At 44.3% G+C, this 21,915-nt stretch overlaps 1 protein-coding gene across 1 annotated transcript; it reads right to left on the bottom strand.

Annotated features, from left to right (window-relative positions):
- Window positions 1–12,656: 12,656 nt before the first annotated feature.
- nfatc4 (nuclear factor of activated T cells 4) lies at window positions 12,657–21,194 on the bottom strand. Its single transcript, XM_071361381.1, has 13 exons — window positions 20,513–21,194; window positions 18,716–18,879; window positions 17,188–17,697; window positions 16,921–17,096; window positions 16,639–16,801; window positions 16,427–16,527; window positions 16,218–16,319; window positions 15,848–16,035; window positions 15,371–15,511; window positions 15,130–15,185; window positions 14,916–15,042; window positions 14,053–14,742; window positions 12,657–13,894 (listed from the first exon to the last, which is right to left on the bottom strand). Exons 1-13 carry the CDS (start codon window positions 20,691–20,693, stop codon window positions 13,824–13,826), a joined length of 2,670 nt encoding a protein of 889 aa, XP_071217482.1. The 5' UTR covers window positions 20,694–21,194; the 3' UTR covers window positions 12,657–13,823.
- Between the last annotated feature and the right edge of the window lie 721 nt (window positions 21,195–21,915).

Below are 21,915 nucleotides of genomic sequence, written 5' to 3'. Positions count from 1 at the left end.
TGAATTCATCTCCCAGTGTCTGGTGGAAAGCAGACTGAACCAGGTTTTCCTCTAGGATTTTGCCTGTGCTTAGCTCCCTTTCATTTCTTTTTTATCCTGAAAAACTTTTACAAGCTTACCCATATCATGGTGCAGTCACCACAATGCTTGAAAATACATGTAGAGTGGTACTCAGTAATGTGTTGTATTGGATTTACCCCAAACATAACACTTGTAGTGTTGCTTAAGTGCCTTGATGCAAACAGGATGCAGGTTTTGAGATATTTTGTATTCTGTTCAGGCTTCCTTTTCAATTTGTCAGTTGTGGTGTAACTACAATGTTGTTGCTTCATCCTCAGTTTTCTCTTATCACAGACATTAAACTCTGTACTTTTTTAAAGTAACCATTGGCCTCATGGTGAAATCCTTGAGCGGTTTCCTTGCTCTCTGGAAACTGAGTTAGGAACAACACCTGTATCTTTGTAGTGACTAGGTGTATTAATATACCATCCAAAGTATAATTAATAATTTCACCATGCTCAAATGGATATTCAATGTCTGCTTTTTTTTTTTTTTTACCCATCTAACAATAGGTGCCCTTTGCGAGGCATTGGAAAACCTCCCTGGTCTTTGTGGTTAAATCTGTGTTTGAAATTCACTGCCCGACTGAGGGACCTTACAGATACGTGTGAGGTACAGAGATGAGGTAGTCATTCAAAAATAATTTTAAACACTGTTATTGCACACAGAGTGAGTCCATGCAACTTATGTGAGTCGTTAAGCACATTTTTACTCCTAAATTTATTTAGGCTTGTCATAACAAAGGGGTTGACTACTTATTGACTGAAGATATTTCTGCTTTTAATTTCTTATGAATTTGATCTAAATTTAATCAATTTCAAATTCAGGCTTCATCCACATTTTGTTGTGTTAAAGTCAAGGGGCAATAAACAAAAACACATAAATAATATTTTTTAAGTGTTGCAACGAAATTTCCATATAACAATCAAAATGTCTGATAAATGCTATTCAAAATGGCAATAATGACATGAACATATATTAATAAGAATGTGAGAGCACCAATGAAAAACGTCCTAACAATAAGGGATATCTCTAAGCACATTCCTTAGAACGAGGTAAAGTTGGTTTTATATTCACACATTTGGACATTCAACAGACATTCAACAGACATTCGCCAAAAGCCATTTCAAAATGTAAAAATAAATAAGTAATTCACCGTTTGTCACAGAATCATCAAACTAATTATGATTTATTTTATTAATGTATAGCATACTTTTACAACCTTTGTTTTGAGTAGAAATTCCAGTTTTGACTTGATATAAATACACAAAATCTATAAAATGCCATTTAAAGCAGTTTAAATCATTAATTAATTCCCCGTTTGTCACAGAAACATCAAACTAATTATGATTTATTTTATTAATGTCTAGCATACTTTTACAACCTTTGTTTTGAGTATAAATTCCAGTTTTGACTTGATAGAAATACATAACTGTTAAGGGTGTGTACTGGAGGCAAAGTCAGGTGCCAGCAGCATACCACCCTGCATACCACTGCTGGCTTGCTTCTGAAGCTAAGCAGGGTTGGTCCTCGTCAGTCCCTGGATGGGAGACCAGATGCTGCTGGAAGTGGTGTTGGAGGGCCAGTAGGAGGCACTCTTTCCTTGGGTCTGAAAAATATCCCAATGCCCCAGGGCAGTGATTGGGGACACTGCCCTGTGTAGGGTGCTGTCTTTTGGATGAGACGTCATTAAAGATCCCATGGCACTTATTGTATGAGTAGGGGTGTTAACCCCGGTGTCCTGGCTAAATTCCCAATCTGGCCCTCAAACCATCACGGTCACCTAATAATCCCCAGTTTACAATTGGCTCATCCTTTCCCCTGTAACTATTCCCCAGGTCATTGCTGTAAATGAGAACGTGTTCTCAGTCAACTTACCTGGTAAAATAACAGATAAAAAAAAAAAGGTGCAGATTGTAGTGAACAGGCGCACTTTTTATTCCGGTCCAACGAAAGCACAAAATTACATAAATGTGCCCAAACACGGAGCATAGACAAAAAGTATGGCGCGTAACAATACCCACATAACATAAATACAATTTCACACAAAGACATGGAGGGGAACAGAGGACTAAATACATGCAGTGTGATTAGGGAATGAAAACCAGGTGTGTATGGAACAAGACAAAACAAATGGAAATATGAAAAATGGAGCGGCGATGGCTAGAAAGCCGGTGACGTTGATCGCCGAACGCCGCCCGAACAAGGAGAGGAGCCGACTTCGGCGGAAGTCGTGACAACTTCTATAAAATGCAATTTAAAGCTATATAAATCAACGTTTTCTCTGATTATGACATAATCATCAAACTAAGTATGATTTGTTCTATAAATGTCTAGTATACTTTTATAACCTTTGCTTTGAGTAGAAATTCCAGTTTTGATTTGATAGAAATACATAAAATCTCAAATATTGCATTTAAAGATTAAGAAATGGCGAATGTCTGTTGAATGTCTGTTGAATGTGTGAATATAAAACTAACTTTACCTCGGTATTCCTTAGAGATATCCTTTATTGGGAGATTAGTTAGGGTGTTTGTCATTGGTGCTCTCACGTTCTTATTAATATATGTTAATAACCTTTTCTCAATAGGGGGTGCTGTTTACACTTTGAAGATTTTTCGTTCCCAGATTAAACTGCCTCGTACTAAATTCTTGCTCGTACAATATGCATATTATTATTACTATTGGATAGAAAACACTCTAGTTTCTAAAACCGTTTGAATTATTTCTCTGAGTGAAACAGAACTCATTCTGCAGCTCACTTCCTGTCAAGAAGTGAGATTTCTGAAATTGAGGTCTCTGTTCCAGGGTCGGTTTATAAATTCCCTTATAAGCTATGGGGCTACATGCACTGCATACGCCTTCCCCTAGATGTCAGTAAGCGGTGAGACTTTGAATGGAGCGGATAGCACCATCTGGGGGAGTATAAAACTTCTTGGAACGGAAGTACCGACCTTTTCGACGAGGCGCCTGACGCAGGAGGGAAACCGGCATGGCGTCTTCAAAAGCTTTCGGTTTAGCAGTTCTTTATCTCCGGCTCTGATTTAATTTGTTTTTTGTCTTAAACTTCATAAGGTAGTTAATTTAAACTGACTTATAGCAGTTTATAGCAGTTTATTGCGATTTTCTGGAGTTTCTTTGTCAGGCGTTATCACGAGTTGGGCACCTCTCCGGTACATCGGCGTTAGCAGCTAATTTCTACAGGAGTAGAGGACATCTTTCAACCAAAAGACGATTGTTCTGGACAAAGGACCACTTGCCCAAGATTCTGATGGAAGATCATCCAAAAGTAAGAGCTATTTATGATGTTAATTCATATATCTGTGGAAAGATGTAAAATTATTAGTTCGCCATTGATTTAGGCATGGTCTCGCTGTAACGCACGCTGAATGTCGAGTAACGTTAATTTTTTTAATCTAACACAGCGGTTGCATTAAGAACTAATGTGTCTTTCATTTGCTGTCCAACCTGTGTTTTTTAGTCAAGTTTACGATTAGTTATCGATTAGATTAGGTGCCTCTCCAAGATGGCGCCGGCCAGATTGCCTGAAATGTTGCTACTAATCACATTGTATAACCACGATTTGTGCTGCTAAATATGCACATTTTCGAACAAAACCTATATGCATTGTGTAATATGATGTTACAGGACTGTCGTCTGATGAAGTATATCAAGGTTAGTCAAAAATTATATATCTTTTGCTGGATTGTTACGATCGCTAACCTTTGCTACTGGTAAACGGCTTGTGTTTCCGGCTATTGTGGTAAGCTAATATAATGCTAAATTGTGTTTTCGCTGTACAAATCTGAAATATTGGCTGGATTCAAAAGATGTTGGTCTTTCATTTGCTGTACGCTGTGTATTTTTCAGAAATGTTTTATGATGAGTATTTCGGTATTTGACGTTGGTCTCTGTAATTATTCTGGCTGCTTCGGCACTATTTCAGATTGCAGCTGCAATGTAGAACTGTGATTTATACCTGAAATATGCACATTTTTCTAAAAAAACATATGCTATACAATAAATATGTTATCAGACTGTCATCTGATGAAGTTGTTTCTTGGTTAGTGGCTATATATATCTTTATTTGGTCGAAATTGTGATAGCTACCTATGCAGGAAAAAAATGGTGGGAAAAAAAGTTGTCTTTTGCTATCGTGGTTAGCTAATAGATTTACATATTGTGTCTTCCCTGTAAAACATTTTAAAAATCAGAAATGATGGCTGGATTCACAAGATGTGTATCTTTCATCTGGTGTCTTGGACTTGTGATTTAATGATATTTAGATGCTAGTATTTACTTGTGACGCTATGCTAGGCTATGCTAGTCAGCTTTTTTACTGTGGGGGGTGCTCCCGGATCCGGGATTGGGACCAATTATTGCCGTTTGGAATAGCATTTATCAGACATTTCTATTGTTTATATGGAAATTTAGTTTTTTCCAAGAACACTTGGAAATATGATTTATGCATCTTTGTTTATTACCATAATGTCGAAAGATTTCTCCTCTTTCATACATTTCTGGAACTTTGGCTACCAGCTTTGTGCCTTGGAGAAACAGATGCTTTTTCAGGTTTGATGTGGTGTTTCTAGATAAAGAGATCAATGCTGCTTTTGCAGTTTGACTAAAATGTTGATCTCTTTCTCCTCAATTAACTCAAAAATATTGGGAGCACTTCCACAAGGTCAACTGTGTTGTGACCACACTTAACTTTTTAATCTTTCTTAGATTTCCGGCTTTAAGCCTACAGCATGAAGACAAGGCCTTAAAAATATATATAACATGCCGGTAGAGATATGTTTCTGAACGTAATATACGGTTTACTTGAAAAAGTAACTTGAATAATATAAAAAAAAATTAATACAGTAACTTGTCATAGTACTCCGTTACTCATAAAAGTAATACAACTGTAAGTAATATATTACCCCCAACATTGGTCCCTGATTTATTTGCAATTTGTATATTTTTTCACATAAAAACTTGGAGATGGACCTCTGTGTTGTGTATTGTTTTGATATAACTGACATCATCATTGCTTAAATGGCAAGTGTGAGAAAGTACAGACATGCTACTGCAAGGTTATGATATTCTGAGAATATGGAAACCATATTCAGGGTATGTTTCTATCAGAAGCAACACTACCAGCCTCCAATTGGCTCATTCATCCCCCCTCCTTTCCCCTGTAACTATTCCCCAGGTGTCACGCTCGCTGTCTTCAAACTCCCTGTCATAGATGAGCCAAGGCGCAGCGTGCATGTAATTCCACATCTTTTATTGAAGTGAAACCTTCACAAAAAACAGGTAAACAGAAACCGAACGTGACCCAACCGTGGCGCACACAAACACACAGAGAAAATAAATAATCACCCACAACATTAGGTGAGAAAAAAAGGCTGCCTAAGTATGATTCCCAATCGGAGACAACGATAGACAGCTGCCTCTGATTGGGAACCACACTCGGCCAAAAACAAAGAAATAGAAAACATAGAATGCCCACCCAAATCACACCCTGACCTAACCAAATAGTGACACCAGGTCGTTGCTATAAATTAGAATGTGTTCTCAGTCAACTTACATGGTAAAATAATGGTTAAATAAAATAAAAATACCACCTGGGCCATGTTTCAGTTACAAATTAGGAATGTTAAAGATATAAATGAAATGACGAGAACTGAGGTGATTACTTATCAAAGACACGTTTGTTCTACATGGTATACTGTATGTGGTGTGGATTTCAAAAATAGTTATCTTTGAGATTCTCAGTTATCTAGAATTCTATCAATTCCCATCTTTCAATGAGAAACACATTTTAATTAGATCAGATAGGTTTGTTGTAACTGTTGCCAAATAATGACTTTAACATATATTGTTCTAAGAATACGATGAGTCCCTAAGTGGGTCTCTAACTGAGCCCACCAGCACCAATGACAAACACCCTAACCACTGTACCAATAAGGGATATCACTATGTGTTTATTGGGCCAGTATAGTTGGGCCCTGTCCAGAAGAAACCCTACCCCCTACTTCCTAGGCGGCACTTGTGTAGATCTGAAACAACTTGATAGGTGTAAGCAATAGGGTGAATGCACTTTAAATTAAATCTCAGCTCTGTTAAAAGTACACTCAAGAAAAACTTGTATTAATCATAGTGATTCAGGAGTATTATTAAAACAGGTTAATATGTCCCACCAACAGGTCTTAATTATATTGTTGAAATAAGTAAATCAAATGATTGATGAGAGAACAGTCATATTAACTGATAACTAACACAGACATGGTGGCGTAGCAGGAAGATCTGAATGTTGTGAATGAAGAGGTGTTGATTTCAAATCCCAGATGAGGACATGTTGAAGAATTATTACTGTTTAAATGAACATGCACAACATAATCATTTATGTTAAAGTGTGTCAAATACGTAAGTTGAGAACGCTGTATGTAAAAATCACTGTGTGATTATGCCTAACCTTGCCAACAGACAAATGGGGTTGTGGGTGGTTCAGTGTTTCACCAATCCTGGGCATGGCAACAGTAACAAGGCGTAATGTGGGGGGGGGGGGGGGGGGCGTTTCTTTGGACCTTCAGGCGACATCCTGACAACTGATACACAGAAATGCTTTTGAAACGTACCCATGAAACATGTCTAGAACTTTAATATCTTACATTCTGAGAACATGGCAACCGAAGTTCTGTGTATGTTTGATGTGAAAATTATGAAATATTCTCCAATCCTCAGAAAACTGGACAGAACGTGTCTAGAACATTATTGTTGTATATTCTGAGAACATTGTAACTATGTTCTAGATAAGTTATGTTTGACTTTAAGGGAATGTTCTAACTTTAATACCAAAACATGCAACAAAAAGTTATTGCTAACATTGATAGAATAACGGAAAACTGGACATTCAAACATTAGGGGAACATTACAGGTAACGTTACCCCTAGAATTGTTAGCTGGGTGGTCTATATTGAAGGCTGCTGGGACCAGGCTGAACAAAGCTGAGGAGAATACCGCTGCCCTCGGGGCAGCGCGGAACTCCCTTTTCCAAAAGACCAGAACTGGAAAGGAATACCATTTTGGCAGAGATGGTTAGGAAAGTTAAGATCTTAGGAGTCCAATCTCCTCCTCCTGTTCAAAGCTATGCTGGGCCTGAAGATGCTGCTGCTATGTCGGGCCTGAAGTCTTGTCTGGTGTGTCTGGCTGTATTTTGTGAGACTCACCTTCAGCGCCATTTGGAATCACCCTCTCTAAAGAAGCATTCACTGGTTGACGCCACCAGGCAACTACAGGATAATATCTGCTCTCATCTACTGTCGTACTGATCAGCAGTGTGTCTGTATGCTGTGTGTGATGGATGAACACAAGAGCCATGGTACCGTCTCAGCTGCAGCATAGAGGACAGACAGACAGACAGGTGGGGCTTGTCATAGCATTCACACACCCCATAGGGCCCATTGGATATGACAGGGAAACAGGGAAGTGCTGTATTTTTACATACTTGCGCATGCAAGTATGTAAAGGGCGTGTTCTTTATGTGTGCAAAAGGAAATATTGTCATCAAATGCATGGTCTTAATTTGGAGACTGGAGAATAATGCATCAAACATACACGTTTATGCCTGTCTGTAACACTAAAGCTATCAATAAAGGGAGACAAATGACTACAGTGTTTTTGGGAAATTCACAAGACAACAATCAAATCAGGTGGGTTATTTTCAATAAATATGTGGAAATGTATATTTTCAAACAATGCCTGGAAAGCTGACATGAAATGTCTAGTTCCCTTTCAGTCGGTCACTCGGTACAACATACTACGGGGAATCAACAACCAATCATATTCACCTGAAGAATATTATTAAGAATATTCAACTGAAATCACGCCCAATGGGCAAATCGATGCCTTGCCCGCCCTCGAAGCCCCACTTCCTGGGTATAATACTGGGGCTCGCATCCATTCCCTAAATTCTTCACTCTTCAGCTTGCCTGAAGGAAGAACGTGTCAAGCAATTTGCTAACTTTTCAACATTTGTCCTCCGACTTAGGTGTCTGTTAGTGGGGAGAGGGTACTTGTCCCCCTAGATGTTGTGAGTTTTGGGTCTTGGTATCAGTTTTTGTGTTTGCTAAAATTGAACTACTTTTTGCTCTGCTTGTGTAACCAGTGGTTCCTTGCTTGAGTAAGACGGCCAGTGGTAAGAGTAAGTTCAAAAAGGCTAACCAGCCGAGTTTGAACCTCCGACTATGCCCTAGGACAAGGGTACTCAACTCTTACCCTACGAGGCCCAGAGCCTGCTTGTATTCTGTTCTACCTAATAATTAATTTAACACACCTGGTGTCCCATGTCTATATCAGTCCCTGATTAGAGGGGAACAATGAAAAAATGCAGTTGAACTGGCTTCGAGGTCCAGAGTTGAGTTTGAGGACCCTAGGGCATGTGGTAATGATACTCATGAGTGCTGTCTGGGGTGGAAACATGCACAGGAGGCTTTGGCTCAGACCAGTTTGTGTGACCATTGTTTCCGGCTGGGCTCAACTTCCATTGGGTGTCGGGCTGACTTTGTGGAAAAGATTGGGGCTGCTGGCGAAGGGTCTTCAGGTGAAGCAACCTCAAGAATGGGGTTGTCGGAGGTCAGGAGAGAGCAGCAGCGGTGGTCGGAGTTGATAGGGGTGTCATCCTAGGCAAGTGAGGCTCCATCCGGTGTGAATCGGATTACATCAGTCTGGGGCAGCCTAAAGCCCGGCTTTGGATTCAGTGGGGGAGAGTGACCATTGGTTGTTAATGCGCCTTTGATGGAGCTGTGTCGTAGGGCGGAAATCACCTGGGGGTGGATTGGACGTCTTCTCCCCCAGGTTGGGGGAAGGTATTTACTTCCTGCCCATGCAGTGGTGAAGCATTGCTTACCCCTGTTTAAAGATTTCTCTCATGAGCTAAATGCAACCTCAGATTCCCCTCATTCAGCCAGGCTGGTGCTACCAGGTTATGGGGAGTTCATGAATGTAGAGGGTATGGAGGAGGCGAGGATCGTTTGCACATAGCCGATGGATGGAAAGCTGGCGAGTTACTTAGTTCCAGAGTCTAACAATGGGGCTATTCCTAGTACGGTGCTTCTGAATAAACAGTGCCGGTTCTCAGCAGATCAGCTGGTTGTAGTTCCTGAGAGGGACAGGCAGATGTATTTGGATGAGTCAGTTTCGTCAACAAGGTTGTTTGGCTCAGCTATGGAGTCCTTACAGGCCCGTCTTCAAAAGCAGGCTATTCAGGTGGTTCCAGTGTCAGAAGTATAGAGCGGTTGGTGCAGCCGGTACTTCTTAGTTCCCAAGAGCGATGGAACGTTGCGTCAAATCCTGGACGCGCGTGTTTTAAACAAGCATCTCAAGGTCCGCAAGTTTAGGATTGACAGCCCTACCCCGGGGTCTCGTACTCTGGTGGTGCGGTTCCTGAAAGGCGTGCGCCGGCTCATGCCAGTTTCTAAGCCTTTGGCACCTTCCATGGAGGGATCAAAGCCTCTATTTGAACCTCAAAAAGAAAGGAGGACCAAGGCACTCTTCATATAATTAATTAAAATGCCTTTATTAGTATGGCATGTTCAATAGAAACAAAGTTTTTAAAAACCGACGCGTTTCGGCTGCATGGCCTTCGTCAGGGAGTACCATTGGAGTCTGTGGACCTGAAGGTCCTTTCCTACAAGACTGCCCTGCTCATGGCCTTGGTGTCGGCCAAGTGCGTTGGGGATCTCCATGCGCTCTCAGTACACGCGGCAGGTAGCCTGGCGGATAGGAGCGTTGGGCCAGTAACCGAAATGGAGCCCCCTCGGTCTGGGAAGCTCCATGCAAGATCTCACCTCGTGGGGCATCAATGATCATGAGGAAGGTGAGGGATCAACCCAGAACTACATGGCAGGACCTGGTCAATGACTACGCCGTCATGGATTAAAATCCTGCAGCGCACGCAAGGTCCCCCTGCTCAAGCCAGCGCATGTCCAGGCCCGTCTGAAGTTTGCCAATGACCATCTGTATGATCCAGAGGAGGAATGGGAGAAGGTCATGTGATCTGATGAGACAAAAATAGAGCTTTTTGGTCTAAACTCCACTCGCCGTGTTTGGAGGAAGAAGGATGAGTACAACCCCAAGAACACCATCCCAACCGTGAAGCATGGAGGTGGAGACATCATTCTTTGGGGATGCTTTTCTGCAAAGGGGACAGGACGACTGCACCGTATTGAGGGGAGGATGGATGGGGCCATGTATCGCGAGATCTTGGCCAACAACCTCCTTCCCTCAGTAAGAGCATTGAAGATGGGTCGTGGCTGGGTCTTCCAGCATGACAACGACCCGAAACACACAGCCAGGGCAACTAAGGAGTGGCTCCGTAAGAAGCATCTCAAGGTCCTGGAGTGGCCTAGCCAGTCTCCAGACCTGAACCCAATAGAAAATCTTTGGAGGGAGCTGAAAGTCCATATTGCCCAGCGACAGCCCCGAAACCTGAAGGATCTGGAGAAGGTCTGTATGGAGGAGTGGGCCAAAATCCCTGCTGCAGTGTGTGCAAACCTGGTCAAGAACTACAGGAAACGTATGATCTCTGTAATTGCAAACAAAGGTTTCTGTACCAAATATTAAGTTCTGCTTTTCTGATGTATCAAATACTTATGTTATGCAATAAAATGCTAATTAATTACTTAAAAATCATACAATGTGATTTTCTGGATTTTTAGATTCCGTCTCTCGCAGTTGAAGTGTACCTATGATAAAAATTACAGACCTCTACATGCTTTGTAAGTAGGAAAACCTGCAAAATCGGCAGTGTATCAAATACTTGTTCTCCCCACTGTAGACAGGTGTTTGCCTTTCCAAATCATGTCCAATCAATTGAATTTCCCACAGGTGGACTCCAATCAAGTTGTAGAAACATCTTAAGGATGATCAATGGAAACAGGATGCACCTGAGCTCAATTTCAAGTCTCATAGCAAAGGGTCTGAATACTTATGTAAAAACCTGTTTTCACTTTGTCATTATGGGGTATTCTGTGTAGATTGCTGAGGAATTTGTTTCATTTAATCAATTTTATAATAAGGCTGTAATGTAACAAATGTGAAAAAAGTCAAGGGGTCTGAATACTTTCCAAAGGCACTGTATATGGATATGACCAAGGATATCCCGGTTTGTGACCAGCTTTTTGTCTGTTTCGCTAATCCAGCTCAGGGTAGGACGATTTTCTAAGCAGTGTCTTTCTCATTGGATTGCGGAGGCTATCTCAATGGCATATGACAGCAAAGGACAAGGGTTGGTGTACATGCTCACTCCACTAGGGATGTGGTGGCTGCTTGGGCATTGTTCAGGTGCATGATGATTGGTGATATCTGTGCTGCAGCAAGATGGCTTTCCCGACATAACTTTGAGGTTTTATCGCTTGGATGTAACTGATCCCAGTGTGGCTCACATGGTTCTCATGGCTGGGTCCAGGAGTGGGTATTAGACAGCGCACAGGTTGCGCATTTATCCTGGTTACCACAGTTTTCTCTGGGTTTGAGCCTTTGGCTGCCGTGGTTGCGCACGAGTACACAGACTCCAGGTTACTGCAGGTTACTCTCTGCGTCTCCCACCAGCACTCTGCACAGGCAACAATGGAGGACAGTGAGAGGATCTTTAATGAGCTGATCCACTCCATAGAGAGAAGGTGCTGTGAGGTGCGAGAGCTGATCAGAGCCCAGAAGGACTCACATAGAGACTGGAGCAGGCAGCTGAGCTGATGAAGAAACACTGAGCTGGAGCACCTTTCACACACAGAGGATCACATTCCTCCAGGTATTATCAAGTATTACATGTATAAAAAAACACAATGATTGCATGTTGATGGATTTCTAATTTGTATCATTTTGTATAATTTTGTATCCTTCTCTCACTGTTCCCTCTGTAGATATGGCCATCTCTATACGCCCCTCCTGAAACACCAGACCAATCCACTGTCCCTGTGGGTCAGACCTTTTGGTCTGAACTAACAGAGAGACAGAGAGACATCCTGAAAGAGAATTGGCTTCAGATTTTAAGAGCAGGTGTGACACTGATATGTCTGATATTCCACACCACTACATAAATAGAACTTGGCAGTGGTACATAACATATTTCATAAAACTGGGGGAAAAATGTTATTGCTCTTCAATCGTTTTTCTAAAATGGATTGGTGCATAATTGTTGATAGCCCTTTGTTGATCAGGGGTGTGGGCATGGGTGGGCCTGGGTTGACAAAGGCCCACCCACTGGGGAGCCAGGCCCTGCCAGGTCCACCCAATCAGATTGAACCATTTGTTGTTATTAATTGAAAACTTTCCCCATCTGCAGTCAGTACAATGGAGATTGTGTACAACCCAGAGCCCCAGACAAGAGGAATTCTTACAATGTGAGTATCTGTCCTCTCAGAGAAATACTTCACAAATGTATCTAAAATCAATTATCTATTTCATTCAATTGTGCATCCATGTCTTTCTTCACTGTCACCAGGAGACACTGTTGCTAAAGAAACCAGCTAAAATTAAAGTATAAATGTATGTTATTGTCACGATCGCTGTCTTCAAAATCCCTGTCATAAATGAGCCAAGGCGCAGCGTGCATGTAATTCCACATCTTTAATCGGAGTGAAACCTTCACAAAAAAACAGGTAAACAGAAACCGAACGTGACGCAACCGTGGCGCACACAAACACTCACAGAACATAAATAATTACCCACAGACACAAGTGGGAAAAAGGCTGCCTAAGTATGATTCCCAATCAGAGACAACGATAGACAGCTGCCTCTGATTGGGAACTATACCCGGCCAACAAAGAAAGACAAACTAGAATGCCCACCCAAATCACGCCCTGACCTAACCAAATAGAGAAATAAAAAGGCTCTCTAAGGTCAGGGCGTGACAGTTATTACACAAAATGTAAGGTCTATTCTACACTAATCACGTCGTAAGTACCTCTGTTCTGTTTCCTCCCTCTCCTCTCTCCATAGATTTCTGTCAGCTCACATTGGATCCAAACACAGCATTCTACAATCTCCACCTGACTGAAAGAGACCAGGAAGTGACAATGAAGGAGCCCAAACCGTGCCTCAACCACACAGAGAGGTTTCACAGTATCCAGGTGCTGTGTAGAGAGGCTGAAGAGGCCCTACATACCAGTCTTATACAAGGACATCAGGAGGACGGGCTTTGGTCCAGAAGCCCAGTTTGGCCTCATAATGAGAAGTCCTGGAATTTACTCTGCATCAAATAAGCCTGTAGTTTCCTACATAACAACATAGAGACTAAACTATCCCCGAGTCCTCTAGGATAAGAGTGTACCTGGATCACAGGGCAGGAGATCTGTCCTTCTACAGCATCTCTGAGACAATGACCCTCCTCCATAGAGTCCAGACTGCATTCACTCAGCCACTCTAGCCTAGCTTTAGGCTGTATGCATACATGGGCCTCATGAAACTTATTTATCTTCAGTGATAATAGATGTTACTCTCAGGAGGAGAGAGATCGGCTATTCAAGCACACACAAAACTATATCCACAAACTATTATATTGAAAACTGGTTAAAAACATTAGTCTCCCTTATATAAACTGTAAAATGCATCTGTAATCATACTTACAACTGTGCCCTTGCCATTTAATCCTCATTCAGTATTGTCATATTTGAGCAATACATCATAAACCAAGTGCATAGGAAAAGGTGTGATATGGTAGCAATAATGCACTTCATACTATAACAACTGAACAAGACAGAACAGTACTGAGCTTGTCATCCTGGTTGGCTGTCCATCTGTGAGCCCGACTGGAACGATCTGATGTCTTCTCCTATGAACTCATTCACTGTAGTCAAAAAGACACAGCAGCCAGTCAGAAGTTTATACATTAATTTATGCTGTATATCAATCAATCAAACATGTTATATTATATGTATTGTTATTCTTGTAACAATGGAGATCAATACCAATTAGAACTTCGTACTGTACATGCAAACTTCTCACCTTCCTCTAATGTAATGTGGTGAATAGATGATGAGCTGGCAAATTCCAGGGGGGTCGTCTGCATTTTAGACCCAGCCTGAGCTTCCCTTTCCCGAGGTCCCCTGCCCTGGTGGTCCCATACCTCGTTGTGGGAGTACGGTGTCCTGAAGTCCTGATACGGGCTGGGGTTGGAAGGAGGCGAGGGGCAGACCTCCTGAGGGTAGGGGTAGTAGGGTGAGGTAGTCATGGGGGGAAGAGAGGAGGAGGAGATGGGGCTGCCTGCAGGGAAGGGACTCAGAGAGGAGGAGTGGGAGGGAGAGGGGGAGGAGGACAGGTATGGGGAGTCCAGCCATGGGGAGGGAGAGGGAGGCTGGGAGACTCTGGGGTACAGGGGAGGCAGTAGCTCGGTGAAGCCCAGCTCCAAGTTCTCAAAGCTGGGGCGTCTTTCTGACAGAGAACCTCTGCTGTCACCCACAGCTTCAGGCTTGTGGCAGTACTCCTTCTGGTAGCCATGACCTTGGTAGGGGGGAGAGTAGGCTGAAGGGTATGGGGGCAGGTGCAAAGCCAGCCCTCTCTCCTTGGGCGTGGGATCATTCCTCAGGTGCAGACCCCTGTCCACCCTGCTGGGCCCCCCCATGGAGCAGAGTGTCACCCCCTCCAGGGGCAAGACAGAGGGACGCGACAGCAGAGGGTCGTCCTCTTTAAACATGACTGAGGGCGAGAGAGAGCGTGAGAGTGAGAGAGGGAGAGAAAATAAGTGGTAATAAGCCCCTAACCTCGTAGATAAATACCATCAGGATAAATTGTTCAAAATGAACCAAAAACAACAAAGATAGTTCCAGTCTCAGCTGAGAGACTGATGGATGAAGTGAAGGGAGACTCACCCGGCAGGTACTTGAAACAGTGAGTGCTGCTTCTTTTCCTCTTCCCGTTGGAGACATAAAGGCACACAGATACTGGGCGGTTCACAGACAGGTCACCATAGGCTGGAATTTGCACACACAGCAAGCACTGTGGGATGACAATATGAACAATGTACATTACAGTTTTAATACATGTGCACTCAAACACAAATACACCCAGAAACATACTATTTACCTCACTACTGTTGTCACGGTCAACATGTGCCTCCTCTTCCCACTGTAGCTTTCCATCTGGTAAATACGGATGTTAATTATACCTAATTTCATGGATGGTGCACAATGAAGAAAAGAAGAACATAAACATGCACGCACACACAAATGTTATGTTATCCTATCTTTGTGGGGACCTAAGATTAATTTCTATTAAAAATCCTATTTTCCCTAACTTATAACTTCCCCTATCCCGAACCCCTTACCTGTCCCTCTTTCCATAAAAAGCACTCTGGACATGGGCAGAAAGTTAGATCCACCCAACAGTAGCTCCTCCCCTCCTTCCACAGAGCACGATGTGACACTGACTGACTCCACCACTGGCAGCTCCTGAGCAGAGCGCTGGGCTGAGGAGACACAGAGAGACACAGACAAACACAGCGAGACACAGAGTGAGAGGACAGAATACAGATGATTCACTAGGATATTCAGAAACCTTATCAAAATACAAGCTCAAAGTAAGAGACTGGACAGGGAGAAAAAAATAAGTTTTGCATTGTCACAATGTGTTGTTTTACAGGGTCAGCCATAGTAGTACGGGACCCCTAGAGCAATTTAGGATTAGGTGCCTTGCTCAAAGGGACATCGACTGATTTTTCACCTTGTTGACTCAGGTATTCAAACCAGCAACCCTTCAGTTACTGGCCCAACGCTCTAACCGCTAGGCTACCTGCCATACTCACAGCACTCAATAGGCACGGAGGTAACCTGCAGGGCCAGCATCCGTCCAGGCGGGGCCACGGGAGGGCCAAAGGGGAGGTGGGTACGGAACACTAGGCGCACACGCGTGTTTTTCCTCCCTACATCTGTCTCTCCTTTCCTCAGCTCGATGTCCGAGTTCCTCAGCTTTAGAATGCCAGCGCAGTCAATGCTGAAACAGAGATAGGCTGTTATACTCAGCACACAGACAGACACTCACACAGTGCAAAATACCACGTAAAAGTGCATCATAGTACATACACACATACAGGAAAGCTATTCTTTCTGCCTACTCGGTTACCCCATACAACGCCGTTGATATCTATGAGCTTTATCTCTCTGTTAGATACTCACAGGGCAGTCATGTTGGTCTCTGGGTTGAGGGGGATGTCCAGTATTTTGGTGCCAGCCTGTACACTCTCCTGACTGGCAGTACCCACCATCTTACCTGTTACCCTGAGGAGCAAAAGAAGCATATTAACAATAAAACAAAAACACATCAAAACACTGATGTAGCACATACTGTCATAGATTGATTGGTGTATTGTTGCATGGTAACCTACCTGTGTATCTGATAGAAAGGATGAGGCCGGATGGACCTGTCATCAGCTGTTCCCACAAACACCTGCAAAGAGAGGGGCTGTCTCTCTGTGTACCCAGTCAGCTGGGAGAGACAGAAAAGAGAGCTATTGTTTAGATATATACTGTATATGTTAGTCTGGGATTGAAGCCATAAACAAATCAAACTTTCTTCAATTTAATCAATTTATTATACCGTAACAACCGGATGTCCCCCTGGTGATGCCTTGACGGCTCCTCTGCTTCCTTCTGTCTCGTAGTGGGCTCGGTGGTGTGGGCGGGGCTGCACCTCGATACGCAACTCATATTGGTCAAACTGAGTTGGCAGTGGCCAATCAAGTGGCGGCAGAGCATTGGATCTGTAAGAACAATGGACCTGTCAGATGTGTGGGCAGAGCAGGCTATCCTGGCCATCCAAACAATAATAATGGCAAGTCAACACAGTATTGAGGGATACTGTATAAACATAGTGTGTAACCTGAACAGAGGGCTGTGGGCGCTGGCTCTGGTCCTCCCCCAGCCCAGAGCAGGGGGCACAGACAGGTAGTCCATGCCCATGGATGCAATCTCTCTCCTTTGCTGCAGTGGCTCTGGCAGTGGGCAGTGGGAGCTATGGGCTGGACCCTGCTCCTGCTCCACATCCCTGGGGGAGACCTGAAGGACACAAACCAGGGATTTCTGGATGAGCATCAAGACAAACCTCTATGGAACCTAAGTTCTAAGAACCACCAGCCAGCCACCTTACCTGCTCCAGTGACGTCTTCCTAGTTTTCTGTGGAATGCTCAGCTCAAAGCTGCTGTTGTGAGCCTGTGACTGAGAGGTGGAGTCTTCTCCCTCCAGGGTACAGGAGTGGTCCTCAGAGTAGCTGCTCCTGCGGGACGTGCTGGGGGAGGCCAGAGGGGAGTTCCTGCGCTTCTTACCCCCCGGTGAGGTGGGCCGGGAGGAGGGTGACAGGCAGAAATGGGAGGTGACCTCATTGAGCTCCTCCTCCTCCACCAGGAGTGAATCACAGCTGGACGCAGGACTGAGCCAGCCGCGAGAGGAGGGGCTGGAGGCAGGGCTTGGGCTCAGGGACCCAGCGCCGGTGCTGCCTTCGCGGTAGCAGAATGGGTCCATTAGGGGAAGGTAGAGGCGCTCCCTGTCCCATCCACCCCCTGTGTCCCAGAAGTTACTTCCTGCTGGGGCAGTGTCATCCTCTGGGGAGATAGTGGTGATCTGGATGCTGGGGCACTCCAACACACGGGACTCTGACACCTGGGAGAGAGATGGGAGAGAGAGAGAGACAGATAAGTTAGAACATTAACAATAGAGAAATGCAGGGACCATAGTGTTTGCCTGGCTACCCAAACTCCTTGCTCCGGTCAAACGCTACGCCACCCCCACGGCCGTTAGTTTCTTCTCCGCAATGAGTCAGGATCTGAGTACCTCCCCAAGAATTTCTAGTATGCAAACACATTCTAACCGTTCTGATTGGTCCCATAAACCGATGGGTTGGGCCAGAGCCAGAACACACATGGGTAAAGCGGCATTTAGAAAATGTGTCAGGGGCGCAGCGGTCAATGGCACTGCATCGCAGTGCTTGATGCGTCACCACAGACCCGAGTTCGATCCCAGGCTGTGTCACAACGGCCGTGACCGGGAGTCCCATAGGGCGGCGCACAATTGGCCCAGCGTCGTCCAGGTTAGGGGAGGATTTGGCCGGGGGGGCTTTACTTGGCTCATCGCGCTCTAGCGACTCCTTGTGGCGGGCCGGGAGCCTGCAGGCTGAATTCAGTCGTCAGGTGAACGGTGTTTCCTCCGACACATTGGTGGAGCTGGCTCCCGGGTTGAGCGGGCAGGTGTTAAGAAGCGCAGATTGGCAGGTCATGTTTCAGAGGACGCATGACTCAACCTTCGTCTCTCCCGAGCCCGTTTTGGAGATGCAGCGATAAGACAAGATCGTAATTGGATATCACGAAATCATTAAAATATCATTAAAATAAATAAACATTCAAAATTGGCTTTTATACTCTGATTGGTTACTGATGATCCAATCGCTGATGACTTTCTTTTGTACAACACCCTTCATTTTCAACACAAATGACTTCAATGATGACAGTCTCAGACTCAAGTATGTTGCGAACATAGAGCAGCGGAAGAATTGTTGGAGTCGTCAGGCAACCATACTGTAGGGAACTGTATGGCTTTTAGCATCATTTATGACATACATTTATGTGTCACTGTCCCACTCTCACTGACCAGGAGAGTAACTGGACATCTCCGATCCGCTCACCTGTACAGATCTCGCTGGAAGGCTCTCATAGGTCCCACTGAACTCCCTCACCAAGGTACGTCTGGGGGGCGGGGAATGCATCCCAGCCCTTTGACTGGCTGAAGAATACGGTGGAGTAGGGATGCCGATTGGCTGGCCTACGTGAGTGGAATCCAGGTGGCTGTCTGTGACCAAACAAAAACGTTGGAGAGGGTTGTTAGTAGTCTCCCAGTTACAGGTTGACATGGTAAGTTTTAGCCTACTGAGTTCACTGTAAAGAGATGGTACAGATCTAGAATACATTAAAGTTTCAGAGTAACCAGTTATGTCCACTACAACTATAAAAAACATACCCTAACTCTATTGCTTCAGAAATAATGTAGAGGGACTTAAGGTTGATTATCAAATAGGTAAGTAAATGTTCCTTATTTGTGTTTTTACATCAAACATTTCCCTGCTGTGGTGCAATAGACAGTACGGGACAGTTAGATTCACTGTAGAGCACTGTGTCCATCACTGTCCACTATGGATCATTGGTCAGCCTAGTGCATCAGTTATAAGGTACAGTATACACCGTGGTAACATCCCTAGGTTGGGGTGTGGTATAAGTGTTGTATGCCAGTGTGGGCAGGAAATAAATGCTTTAGTGGGTGAGAGGGGTGTGTATCAAAAGCTGAAAGGGGAAAGGAGAGAGGGGGAGAGGAGAGAGAGAACGGAAGGAGAGGAGAGGGAGAACGGAGGGAGAGGAGAGGGAGAATGGAGGGAGAGTAGAGGGATAGTAGATGGAGAGCAGATGGAGAGTAGAGGGAAAGGAAAGGAGAGGGAGAACGGAGGGAGAGTAGAGGGAGAATGGAGGGAGAGGAGAGGGAGAACGGAGGGAGAGGAGAGGGAGAACGGAGGGAGACGAGAGGGAGAATGGAGGGAGAACGGAGGGAGGTGTGTATGTGGTGCATGCTCAGTAAACAGAGATTGCGGTTCCATCCAGATGGCAGCTGTTAACTCCACTCACACGCACAGCTGATTAAAACCACATTGAGTTCTGCTCTTACACGCACACACACACACACACACACACACACACACACACACACACACACACACACACACACACACACACACACACACACACACACACACACACACACACACACACACACACACACACACACACACACACACACACACACACACACACACACACACACACACACACACACACACACACACACACACACACACACACACACACAAGCATGCAATACACAGCACACATAATAGGCTACAGAACACACGAACTCCATGCACATGAACACACATCCCCCAGACACAGATAAGCACGTGTGCACATACAGTACATCCAGACCTGGGCTCTCCAACCCTGTTCATGGAGAACTACTGTCCTGTAGTTTTTCAATCCAACCCCAATCTAGCGTGCCTGATTCTAATAATTAGCTGGTTGAGCAACCAAATCAGGTTAGTTACAACTGGGGTTGGAGTGAAAACCTACAGGAGGGTAGCTCTCAAAGAACAGGGTTGGAGAGCCCTGATCAGACACATCTATACCCGGTAGAGAGAGAGAGAACATTAGGCCTAATAATTGTACAAATAAATGATAAACGTACTTAGAACAAGTCAACTAAATCATTCACATTACATACACGACACAGAGGAATGTCTCTACGTTGAGGATGAGTTGTCTACGTTGGGAACCATTGAACGGCCTTCAATCTTCCTTTCCTTATCTGTCAATCTCTCTCTCGGTCAATCTCTCCCACATTCACAAACATTCACACACACTATTCAAGAAAGGGTTCTAACCAGTATTGCTCGACTCTAGGAGCGACAGGGCGCTCTCTGCAGTCTCCCCCACGATTGTGTGCTCCTGGTCCGCGTTGCACAGCGGGGATGGGCCCCGGAGTTGGCGCGTCGGGTCCTCCTCAAAAACCAACTTGAACTCGAACTCCCCCTCCTCCCAACCAGAACCCGGCGCAGCCCCCATCCCCACAGCAAGCGAACAAAAGTCTGCGGAACTGATGAAGAGAACTCCCAGTTGAACAGATAGCGATCTGCTGTGTTATCTGATAATGATAATTTCCTTGGTCCTTTTTGGGAAAACATCGACGATTTCCCCAAATGTATGTAGGAGGTTATATGCAAGGGTAGGAGTCACATTTGCCCAAATTGTTCTTGTCATCCGGATTGTGGTCGCTATGCTCCTTCTGTAACTTTGTACAATGTCTTCCGTTTATAAGTTACTTTGGACGGATCAGAAGACCACTACCACCGCTATAAATCTATTTCATTCGAAGTTTTGGAGAAGACAGATTTAAATAAGTATATCGTTGAGTTCTTTGAAGTCCGTTAGCCATAGGACCGGTATCTATCTATTCCATCACAGGCTATCTATCAGTCTTTAATTCTAATGCTCTGTCGCCATCCTTTCTTCTATCCGACCAGAAAAAAAAGTGTATCAAATATTTTGTCGTCCTTTACCCTTAATTGCCTTTGGGTGGGTTGCCCAGCCCAGTTTGGACCGTTACTCGATCTCAATTGGACATTTCGTTTGTCAGTCAATGAGACCCTCTCACCCTCCCCTCTCCCATTTTCCCCCTGCCTATGTCCATGAGCCGGGATGTTTCTTTTCACATACTGTGCTAAGTTTAAGTTTAAAAACAACTTTTACCCAGTTCTTAACATAACTAATATGTTAAGTAGGCTATAGCCTATAGATTATTGCCTACATTTCCTCAGACAGTTTGACAGTACATCCTTGTATTTCTAGAAGTTTTCTGTTTTCGCTCCCTCCCTCAATCACCAAACTTTTTAAAGGTATCAACTCGGGTGTAATAAAAGTAATTAAGTGACCCTCTTGAGCCAGATGTTTGGCTGGTGGGCTGATCCTCCTTGCTGTGGCCTCACTGTATGTCCTTGTGCTCTCTGTCATAAGAAGGACCATGATGCTTCGCTGTCATTCAGAGAGCATAAGGAGGCCAGGCTGTTTCCTGTGGTGTTTACATGATTTCCCCCCTCTGTCTTGTCATCCTCCTTTCCTACTCCCATTACCCATTAAGTATTTTTCTTTTCCCTCCTCCATGTTCCTCTCCTTGCTCTCCCAGGCTCACCCCCCCTCCCTCTCTCCCTCCCTCTCTCTCCCTCCCTTGCAAGATCTGTTTCTCATTATCCTCTGTAGTCTGTACTCTGTCTGAGACGGGAGACGAAAA

This window comes from Salvelinus alpinus, chromosome 23 (assembly GCF_045679555.1).
Source record: "Salvelinus alpinus chromosome 23, SLU_Salpinus.1, whole genome shotgun sequence".
Classification (NCBI taxonomy): Eukaryota; Metazoa; Chordata; class Actinopteri; order Salmoniformes; family Salmonidae; genus Salvelinus; species Salvelinus alpinus.
Note: the sequence above shows the minus strand (reverse complement) of the source record. Positions and strands in the feature narration are given on the sequence as shown.

Bases quoted from the DNA above. Each gene is read 5' to 3' on its own strand.
- nfatc4 (XM_071361381.1), bottom strand. From the start codon at position 20,693: ATGGGGGCTGCGCCGGGTTCTGGTTGGGAGGAGGGGGAGTTCGAGTTC. The intron at 18,880-20,512 runs GTTAGAACCCTT...GTTTGGTCACAG, and splicing joins CCTAGAGTCGAGCAATACTG to ACAGCCACCTGGATTCCACT. The intron at 15,512-15,847 runs GTGAGTATGGCA...GTGTCTCCTCAG, and splicing joins CTCCGTGCCTATTGAGTGCT to CCCAGCGCTCTGCTCAGGAG.